The sequence below is a fragment of the Grampus griseus genome, assembly GCF_964374135.1.
Source record: "Grampus griseus genome assembly, chromosome: 7".
NCBI classification, from domain to species: Eukaryota; Metazoa; Chordata; class Mammalia; order Artiodactyla; family Delphinidae; genus Grampus; species Grampus griseus.
In genome coordinates, this window is record NC_139001.1 from 50,010,135 (window position 1) to 50,021,764 (window position 11,630).

Here is an 11,630-nt window from a genome sequence, read left to right on the forward strand (position 1 = left end):
TAGCCTTGAACAAACCAGTAGTAGAAATCTAGACTTTAAGAACACTGCCATGATGACTCAGACTGCTTGAAGAAATCAAGATTTGGAGGATAAAAAGATCTAACTTGTCACTGGATATTACTTTTGCTACTATCTTGCCTTTAAACAGGAGTGTTTAGCACATTTCGTTTTATATAATTGTCCATTTGGTTCATTTAAACTTACTGTCTTGCTCTTGTTTCTTTTGTTCCGTCTGTTTTTGCTGTTGTTCCTCCTTTCCTTCTTTCCTGCCTTCCTTTATGTCTAAGCCACCACCATCTTTCACCTGGACTAATGCAGTAGCCAACTGTATGGTCTCCTTGCTTCCACCCTGTTCCTTATTTCAAAGTCTATTCACATCACAGGACCAATCTCATCCTATTTTCTTCCACCTTTTCTGGGTAAAGACCAACTGTTACGATGACCTACAAAGCCTTGTTGCATCAGCCCACATTACCCCTCTGACCTCATCTCCTATTACTCGCCCCCTCACTCACTCCATTTCACAGTATATACTTTATACTTGTTTGAACACCCCAGACACAATCCCACCTCAGTGCCTTTGTACTTGCTATTTCCTCTGTTTAGAAAACTTGCCCTAAATGTTTTTAAGCAAATGTTACTTTTCCTATAACTATTTGTAGTAAGCAGAATAATGCTTCCCCTCACCCCCAGATGTCCGTGTCCTTATCCCTGGAACTGGGAGTGTTACATTACATGGCAAAGGAGAATTAACGTTGCAGATGTTAAGACTGCTAATCAGCTGACCTTAAAATAGGGAGATTATCCTGGATTATCCAGAAGGGCTCCAAGTATTCACAAGAGTCCTTAAAAGAGAGAGAGGGAGACTTGACTGCAGAAGAATGGTCAGAGATACAATGTTGCTGGCTTTAAAGATGGAGGAAGGGGACCACAAACAAATGTGGGCAGCCTCTAGAAGATGGAAAAGGCAGAAAACAGACTCTTCCCTAGAGCCTCCATAAATTAAGACAGCCTACCAATGCCCTGATTTTAGCCCACTGAGACCATTTCAGATTTCTCACCTCCAGAACTGTAAAACAGTACACTGAACTGTTTAAACCACTTTTAAGTTTGTGGTAATATGTTATGGCAGCAAAAGAAAACTAATACACTACCTTAGTTAATACAAGCCCTCATTCCTTACTTCCCTTTGCTGCTTAATTTTCCTCCATAAAATATATTACCTTCTAACAAACTATTTTACTTATAAATGTGAATTCTATAAATAAATGTAAGCTCCAGAAAGGCAAAGATTACCTATTTTGTTCAGTTTCCCAAGGCCTGATACTTGGTTATGTGCTCAAATATTTACTGAACGAACATTTGATAGATTATAAATATATAAATATGTTAGAAGAGCTGTGCTTATGATGATGCTAACCGTGATTAAAAAAACCATTAATCTTAAAGAAAAATGAGATATAATCAGTGGCTGTTTGTAGTCAATGACATTTAGATTTATAGCTATGCATTAATATCTCTCAAAACATCTTTATTATTCAGGCTCTGTATTCTTCTTCTTCTCAATTGCAACTACTTTTTTTAAAATTAGTTTTTAACAATTCAGGAGACACTATTAAATACATATTTTTAAATTTTTTAATATTTTTCAGTAAAATATCTCATCTTATCTATAAGTTCAGAAAATAATAATATACAAATAAATATTTCCTTGCTGAAGGAAGTTATTGACATTTAAGAAAGTCTCCAAGTTTGAAATATAAAAGACAAAATTTTGGCAATGACCAACAAAGGTCTTATATTATCTTCATTCAAAGAGTAAAGAATAGTCATTGGTGTTAAAAGGCATTGCTTACCTGTTCCAGGAGTAGTTGTCATAACTCCGACAAGAGGACTCTGCATTACTGAAATGTTTGCCTATGTGAAAACAGAAGTGTTAAAGTAAAAATGCAAAGTTCTAACCATAACACAAACACAATAAGTGTTGAAAAACTACATTCAACAGACAACTGAATGTCTACCAGGTATTGGAAATGCCTATTAGCTCACAATTGAAGAGTACTCTCTAAGTTTTTTTATTTTTTTTAAGCTGAACAGTATTAATCTAAAATGCCAGACTTGTTAGCGTATTATATGTTTAATATAAGAAAAGTTGCATTAGATAAAAAGACATTATTTTTAGTAGACAGTAACACTGCTATTTGTTTTTAGTTCCTAAGATACAATATTTGAAATAACAGAGATAATAGTGATTCCTCAAATCATCAAGTTCACATTGAAAAATAGAAAGATGGCAAAACTATATTTCTAAATTGACATTTACAAACCATGAAATACTATAGATTCAAATCAGTCTATACAGTAAAAGACAGCATATCTCTGCCTTTACTAGCAGAAAGTAACAAAGACTAACTCCTTTAAATGTGAGAAAATTAGAGATTAAAGTAGTTAAAAGTCCTTCTATAAACAAAAACAGAAATATCTAATTCAGAATGAGAAACAGACTCTTTCTCTAGAAGTAAACATACAGAGAGAAAATTTTTTAACAGATTCTGACTAAACTAAGAAAATCTAAAATCTGGCTATTATCCAGCAACCAGACCAAATGCTGAGAGATTGTTAGGAGGGATACAAAATGCATTGTTCAATTCTTAATGATAACTTCTTTCCTGATTAGAGAGAGATTGACCAAAGTGTCAGGTGGCAAAACTAATTTGGACTTTAATAATATTCTTACCAACTTTCAAATCAAAAACTTTCTCTACAAATTATGATCCACAAGATTTTTAAACATTTTGAACATAGCAATAACTATAAACTACCTTTCTTTTCATGTATTATGAGAGAAGTAATAAAAACTGGCATAAACTTATAAGTCAGAGATCCTCATATCAAACTAAACATCAGATTTATCTATCAACCTTTAGAAAAATACTCCAGACCAGAATATTCTGAACATAGTTAAGTTTTGTTGTTTTTTTTTTTGGCGGTACGCGGGCCTCTCACTGCTGTGGCCTCTCCCGTTGCGGGGCACAGGCTCCGGACGCACAGGCCCAGCGGCCATGGCTCACGGGCCCAGCCGCTCCGCGGAACGTGGGATCCTCCCGGACCGGGGCACGAACCCGCATCCCCCGCATCAGCAGGCGGACTCCCAACCACTGCGCCACCAGGGAAGCCCCATGGACATAGTTAAGTTTATAACACCACTGTCCACATATAACACAAGCCACACAAGCAGTTGTTAATTTTATAGTATGCATGTATACCTCAATTCAGTATAGGACTAGCCACATTTCAAGTGTCAACAGCCACACTTGGCTAGTAGCTACTACACTCGACAGGAGGGCACGTGTAGAAGTGATGGAAAAAGAAAGTAATCTGTTTAACTCAATGAATTAATTTTGCTTTGTTTGACAAACAGGCCTAGTATGCCATGCATATCAAGCCTATAATCAAAATTTACTGAAAGATTTTTCTACTTTTTTTAAACTTGCCAAAAAATATGCTATATTTGATTTAGGGAAAGGCCATAAAATATTTCTCCAAATCAAACAGCAGAAATGTCGTTATACAAAGAACTTACCAGTTTAGCTGATACACTTTGTTTACATATCCTTCTAGGCATAATAGTAACAGGAGAGAAAACTTTTGACTATAAAAGCTACTAAACTTCCTACTTAAAAGAAAAATCCACACTACCTTTCAACTGACAATCAAGAGAAATCACAGTAGTGTGTATTAGCAGAACATTGCTCTTGTAAACACTGGCTCTAGATTCAAGATTGCTAGGTTTAAAATCTGGCTCTGCTAGACTAGCTGCCTTACCCTTGACAAATTACTTAGGCTTTCCGTGTCCTAGTTTCCTCAATGATAAAATAAAGCTCGTAAGAGCTACCTCACAGATTCACTGTGAGGATTAAATGAGACAATACGTGGGAAGTTATAAGATCAGGCCATGTGCACTGTAGCTACTTCATAAGTATTACATACTTTTTTGTGCTATCAGTACCATTAAAACAGAGAATCTCTACCTTGTATAATCTGACTGAAAATAACACCATCAGAACACCTACATCTACACCAACCAAAACTTAACATGACCATCAGAACACCTACATCTACACCAACCAAAATTTAACATCACCATCAGAACACCAACACCAGGAACACACTAAACCATCAGCTCATAAACATGCAGAAGGAAGCGTTTTCAGTAAAATAAGTAAACAGTGAACACAGCTCTAAAAGGATATTGGTCTTATATTAATAAAACCATCCCTAAAATAAAGACCTCAAATCATTACAAGGTGCCTTAGATCTGGATAAACCCTGAATCTTCACTTGTTCTTTCACAAAATTATGTATAAATATTGAACTTTTTAAACAATGAACAATTTAAATGATAATCATTTCTACATGTTTATTAAGGAGGTTGGGGGCATAGACAGGTGAATAGGCACACCTTTAAAAACCACAGAATTATCTATACGAGAAAATTATCTAAGTTCTATCACATTTTTAAGTACATTTCATGATAAACGCAATTTAATTAGACTCTAGGATAACTATCCCTAATGCTTATTCTGTGCAATAGAATTACACTAAAACAGACCTCAGGCAAACACTTCAAATCACTGACCCTCCCTGTAAAACCACATAAAAACATGAAATAAGGACATGTATGGTCCTGAATGAGGATATGTGTGTCACCTGTCTTCTTGAAGTTAAAGGTGTTGATCCAAGTCCTGGGCTGGAAATGTCATCATATATACTTCTAACTGGTGGAGCTCCACTTTTATCTTTATGAGCTGGTACAACTGGCTGTGGTGGTGACCCACCTAACAATGCACAAAAAATATAGACAGGTGAGAAAATAAAGAAATCCTCCATCTTTCTGGTAAGATCTTTTAAATTAATATTTTTAAAATAATGACTTAAATTCCTGTCTCCCAGCAATTCTCAGATCTTAATACACAGAAGAATCACCTGGGCATCTTGTTAAAATTCAGGTTATGTCTCAGATCATGTGAGATGGAGCCTGAGACTATGAATTTCTAACAAGCTCCCAGTGATGCCAATGTTGGTGATCCATAGACTGCACTTTGAATAAAAGGTTCCAGAATAAGTAAATAGAAATTTTAGTTTTTAGTAAACACATGCAACTTTTGTTTTCTCTAGATGCTTTTCTTTTGTTTTCTCTAGATGTTAAGATGCTTAACATTTCAATACAAAATTTGATCCTATTTCTCACTTGAAAGTAGGTATTAAACAGCTCCAGTTTGTATACACTTGAATATAATCTCATAATGTGGAATTTGACTGTCAAATTCCTATTCGTGTTTCTCACAGTAGAAATATATTTAAGTACATAATAAACATACAGGAAAAGGACCAACTTTGGGGGATACAAAGGGATCTTCGTTAAGTCAGAGAATCAACAATGCCAAGTAGCAAAGCAGTCCAGGCCCTCTGTAAGACTAATGTCTGAGCCTAGACAGTACGGCGTAAGGTATTTAGATTAGAGCACAGGCTATAGAACAAGACTGACCTGGGCTTTAACCTCCTGCTGTCACTAACCAGTGAGCTTCAGCAAGTTCTATACTGCATTTAGCCTCAGCTTCCTCTTTTGGAGGATACTACTAACTACCCTTTAAGACTGATAAAAGAATGAAAATAACATATAAAATGCTTAGCATACTGCCTGGCTCATAAACACTCAATATATGGTAGCTACAGTAATAAAATAATACACTTGAAATATGTAAAAAACAAAAATCTGTCCAGAATAACGTTCTTAAGTGAATCACTTCAAATATAACTTATAATTCTCCCTGATCAATCCTAAAAAAAAAAAAAAAAAAATGATAATAAACCACTTTAACTGAAATAATACCTTAAGGACAATTCAAGTAAGAAGAATTTTCATTTAAACATCTATTAAAAGGATATTAGCTCACATTTGGAATTCAATCATTTTTGTAGCTCTCACTACTCACAGTCAAAACTTCCAAGTTATGTTTTCCAATATTTGTTTGCTAAAAGAGTCCTGTAAAAGATATGTTTCATTTACATAACATTTTGTGCTGGCAACTGCAAATCATAGTTTGTGGAGTAAGTCCTTTCACTAAACACACTATAAGTGAGACTCTTAATTCACTATGACTAGAAGTAGAATTCATATTTACAGATTTTCAAATTACACTTCTTTTGACTATTTGCTATTATTACATTTAAGATGTATTATTCAAATTGAATTCAGCTGAAGTTAAACGACCATATTCCCCTCCCCCCACCCACACACACTAACATCTCCGAAACAGGGATAATTTACAAAAACTGGCAAATGTTGTTCTATCATATGTAGTGTTTTTCTTTCTTAGTGGTACTTAAAATAATGGTGAGTTTGGGCTTCCCTGGTGGCGCAGTGGTTGACAGTCCGCCTGCCGATGCAGGGGACACGGGTTTGTGCCCCGGTCCGGGAAGATCCCACATGCCGCGGAGCGGCTGGGCCCATGAGCCATGGCCGCTGAGCCTGCGTGTCGGAGCCTGTGCTCCACAACGGGAGAGGCCGCAACAGTGAGAGGCCCACGTACCACAAAAAAAAATAAAATTAAATTAAATTTTAAAAAAATGGTGAGTTTTACAATCAATGGCATCTTAGATTGAATAAAATGTAGTATGCATATTTTTAGTGAGTGGTTCTTGGAATTATAGTAACTTATATTGCTTACACCTCTATTACAATAATCTTAAAATAAAAAATAGAGACACTGCTTAATTTTTTAAAATAAATGTGGTTTGAGGGTGAACGCTGCATCACTACCCTTTTTAAAATTCTTGTACATGTACTGATAGTACTATAAAACTATTTTAAGCAATTTACCTACCTGCAAGTAAAGGTGATCTCATTTCCATTACTCCTACTGAAGGGCCACTAATTGATCGAGGTTGTGGAGTCACTGGAGCTGGCAAATCCCCCATTAAAAATCCAGGTAGGAACTGGGCATTAACCCCTGGCTTTGGAGACGTGGGTGAACCCAGCATCATTGGTTCAGATCCTAAATGAATCAGAAAATAAAATAACACAAAGAAAGGACTTTAACGTAACAATATCTAACAAAAAGATGCAAGAATCCAGCATAAACAATTTTTTTAAAATCTTTATCGGGGTATAATTGCTTTACAATGGTGTGTTAGTTTCTGCTTTATAACAAAGTGAATCAGTTATACATATACATATGTTCAGCATAAACAATTTTGAGAATTTAATCAAAACTGTTAAGTATTACAGAACCATAGTTCATTTTATTATTTTAAAAACCAATAAAAATTATTTCTAGAAAAATGTGAAACATTTTGTATTAACCAAATAATATTTGACAGCTGTTTTTGTTTACATTACTTCATAGATTTAAGAATCAACACTTACTTTTAAATTTTAAAATTTTAGCTTATTATCTAAAAAAAAATCCCTAATACATAGAGAATAACTTCTTTCCATTTCTGGATCAGCTTCTACTATGTAACAACCAAAAACAAGAACAAGGTGCACTAGTTACACAAAGTCTAAGCAAATCAAACACAATAGGTTTAGCGTGCTGTATGTCCCGTTTTTCTTTCCCCATATACAACTGTCAGTCATTTTTGTAATAAAAGTGTAATCATGCACACATTAAAGCACATATGAAATAATGTGATGTTAAGCACACCAATTAAGAATTATATTGAAAAGATTTGGAAAGGTTGTTTTGGGTCATTTTTAAAACCATTCATTTTAAAGTTAAGAATAACCAATAAAAGTCTCCCCAACATAAAACCAACTTAAGAACTGATACTTCACAATCATCAATTCAAAATTATTTTTCACAATTTATAGGGTAGGTATTATTATTATTCCAACTATGAAAAAATAAGCAAGCTATAACTTCCTCTAATTTCAGAACAAAATAGCCCAGTAAGGAAAACATGGGCTCTGGAGTCAAGAGACCTCGGTTCCCGTCTCAGCAAAATGGACATAACTGTAGTACCCACCCACAGAGCTTTGATTAGACTTACAGCAAGTAAAGCACTTATCTCAAGTGCCTAACATACAGTAAGTATTCACCAAATATTAGTTATTATTATTCTAATAGTATCTTACAATAGCCAAAACTGAGGAACTGATGTGTATATGTAGAATTTGCAATTTCTGCTTATGAAAATTTAATTTTTCAACTATCTGACAAGCCTGAATGTGATTCATGGTACTCAGAAAGGTCAAACATTTGGTATGTTATTTATATTACCTTTATTAACTATTCCTTAACTTCTAAACAGCCTCAAAAATGTGTTTCTTGCTATCCAAATGCTGTCAATTATTTATTCTTCCTCTTATTTCTAATCATAGTAGACCTAGATATTAACAATGCAAACACATAAAAAAGGAAAAAGGAAAAGAAATTCAGGAAAAGAATAAAGCAAATACTGAAATAAGGTGTGAAGAGCTATACTACATTGTAATTACTTCAAAGTGCTAGTTACAATGTTACCACAGTACTATTACATATTTCCAAAGAACATACCACTAAAATCAAACCAAAAGTCTAAACAAAAGCATACTATGAACATATATTTATAAACCCATAGTAATAAATGTATTACAAAGCTTTAGGTACCACCAACTACGTTCACTCTCCCAGCCCCAAAAGAAAAAAAATACATATATGGCAAGTATAGAAATAATGAAGTCAAGAAAATTTCTGACACATCGGAATGTATATTGTGATACAGTAGAAAGCAGCAGAGTGAGGAGGGCACAAAGGGCTCTTAACTGAACTGTCACTTACCACCCCACCCTTTCACTTAGAGAGCTATACCAATGGATCTGGAAAGTCTTAAATTCCATTTCAGTCTTGTACTCCTAACATGTTAAGTACAGTGTCTTACTCAGCTAGCATTGTTTGTTGAAGTAACCATTAGTTTTACTGTACCATTAGGTGCTGGGAAAACGTTTATTCCTCGTCTGGAATATCTGCAATATGTGGACTTGAACAATTAATACAACTAATGTCAGATTTCTGACCAGAGGTTTATTCATATTTGTAACCCAAAAAAACATACACTCCAAAATGTTTTTGTTGAGTAGAAAACTTTGGAACTGGAAATGAAAAGCTTTTTGACCTCTAAAATAATACAAGACATAATACCTAGACCAACTTTAAATGTAGATGAGTATCTCTGTTGATATTATGCATTTAGTTTTTTATAACTAATGCTAAAACACGTTCCTCTATTCTCAAAAGAAACTTATTTTGCACAAAACATGGCAAGCATTATATATCCTTCAACTCTAATAAAACTCATTCTACAGATACATATCCTGCTTGCTTGCTCTCCTTTCAAACTCATAAAGTTGTAACCGAACTTTCAAATACATCTCTATGACAATAGACGATTTATTTTCTGTTCTAAGATATTCAACGGTTCTCACAAAACTCAGCAGACACACACACAAAATCGACATCCTGCTAACTTGGCAAGATTTTCTGAAGTCAACACATCTCAACAATGCTCGCCCCATTAAATAATGGTAATGAATTTTTTTTAAAAAAATCATGACGTGACCGATTAGAGGAAAAGACCACCTACAATACTTAGTCATTTTCCCAAGATAAAGCCGGGGGAAATCGAGCGAACTCCTGGCCTCCTATTAAGGCTAATATCTCAATGGCTGCATCACCTGGTTAATTAAATGTCGCACGATTCAAGCTTCCATTAAAAACTGATTTCTTCTGCAAAGCCCGGGAGAAGGAAGGAATCAAACTGGAACTAGAAGCCTAGGTGACCAAACAGCGGTGAAAGGTAACCACACTCCAGAGCACTGCCCACGCAGGTGTTCACAGGTGAGTTCCTTCCCACCAACTCTTCCCCGGATCCCGGAACCTAGCATCGCGTCTACGCGCTGGCGGAGTCCCAGGTATGGATAGGTCTGGCTCCGGCGTAAGGGGGCACAAAACAGCTGAGTCACCACAAGACCGCCGTTTCTTCGCCCTCCTCGGGGCCCGCATTTTCCCGGAGCCGCTTTGGTAGCGGCTGGGTGTAGACTCCTCGAGTAGGGGGCGGACTAAGAAGTTGGGTGCGAGCCAGAGGCTGCCCCTCTGAGGCTGAAATTAGAGACGAGAGCCCTATGACTACTGCCTTTCAGGCTTGCCCGCTTCCAAGATTACGGCGTGCATCGCAATGCTAGGAAGGAAAAGCAGTTTTTTACTCACCTAACGTGGGCACCTGGGGTTCCACAGCAAACGCTGCCATCGCAGCAGCGGCGACACTTGGCCCCGCACCTCCCCGATTTTCAAAAATGGCGGAAATTCTCCCCACGGATAGGGGCGCGCTGCCTTATGGGGTTGCGTAACTTCCGGACATGCGCTATACCTAAGTTGTGACGCCGGAGTCGTCATTTTGGAATGGGAAAACAGTCTTTTCGGAGATGCAACATCTCCGAGAGGGTTTTTACTGGTAGGGTGATGAAACAGTGTGGAAACTGCGGTTCTGGGAATTCTTCTGCTCACCTTGTGAGCCTCCTGATTTTTTGGTGCTTGAGTTTTATAGAAGCACAAGTTATTTTACTCACGATTTCATAATTAGCGTGAGTTTACCCGGTGCTCTGTCATCCGTCAGCTTTTCCAAGTACCACCTGGAAAAGTTGGCCTGAAGAAACAGATTGTGCCGCTTTCCAATGTAGATTTCCGGCCTTATTTGCATGAACCTCAATTCTCAAAACATATTTTCTACCATCTCTATGCCATTTTTTAAAATTTTGTGTTATATAGGCACAATTTTACATTAAAGCGTTAACTCATACTTGCTGTTTTATTATATATTAATACATGCAAAAGGTATTAAATAATGAAGGCTAATAATAAACACCCGTGAAGTCACCACACTGCAGAATCCTCTGTGTTCCTCCCTATGCCATCCCTGCTGTCCTCTTCCCCCTACTTTGCTGCTTTTCTTTAGAGCGTATTCAAATATCACACACATATTCTATATATGTGTGTGTGAAAATATGTTATTTCACTATTTGCAGCAACATGGATGGACCTGAAGATTATCATACTAAGCGAAGTAAATCAGACAAAGACAAATATCATATGATATCGCTTATATGCGGAATCAAAAAAAATGATTAAAATGAACTTATTTAAAAGACAAACAGGCTTAGAGAACAAATTTATGGTAACGGGGGGAAAGGGTGGTGGGGGGAGGGATAGACTGGGAATTTGGGATTGACATGTACACACTGCTATATTTAAAATAGATAGGGAATTCCCGAGCGGTCCAGTGGTTAGGACTCTGTATTTTCACCACAGAGGGCACAGGTTCAATCCCTGGTCGGGCAATTAAGATCCCACAAGCTGTGTGGGGCGGCCAAAAATAAAATAAAATAAAACAAAACAAAATAGATAACCAACAAGGACCTACTGTATAGCACAGGGAATTCTGCTCAGTACTCTGTAATAACCTAAATGGGAAAAGAATTTGAAAAAGAATTTATACATGTATATGTATAACTGAATCACTTTGCTGTACACCTGAAACTAACACAACATTGTTAATAAACTATACTCCAATATAGAATAAAAATTAAAAAA

The 11,630-nt window shown here is 36.2% G+C and overlaps 1 protein-coding gene across 1 annotated transcript in view; it reads right to left on the reverse strand.

Moving 5' to 3' along the window:
* NUP35 (nucleoporin 35) overlaps nucleotides 1-10,346 on the reverse strand; it is a 36,399-nt gene extending 26,053 nt beyond the window's left edge. Inside the window, exons 1-4 of the mRNA XM_082658761.1 lie at nucleotides 10,251-10,346; nucleotides 6,888-7,058; nucleotides 4,711-4,838; nucleotides 1,857-1,917 (exon numbers count right to left, since the gene is read on the reverse strand). Coding sequence (XP_082514887.1) covers nucleotides 1,857-1,917; nucleotides 4,711-4,838; nucleotides 6,888-7,058; nucleotides 10,251-10,290 — 400 coding nt within the window. The 5' untranslated portion in view covers nucleotides 10,291-10,346. The remainder of the gene's footprint in view (nucleotides 1-1,856; nucleotides 1,918-4,710; nucleotides 4,839-6,887; nucleotides 7,059-10,250) is intronic.
* Nucleotides 10,347-11,630: the final 1,284 nt, after the last annotated feature.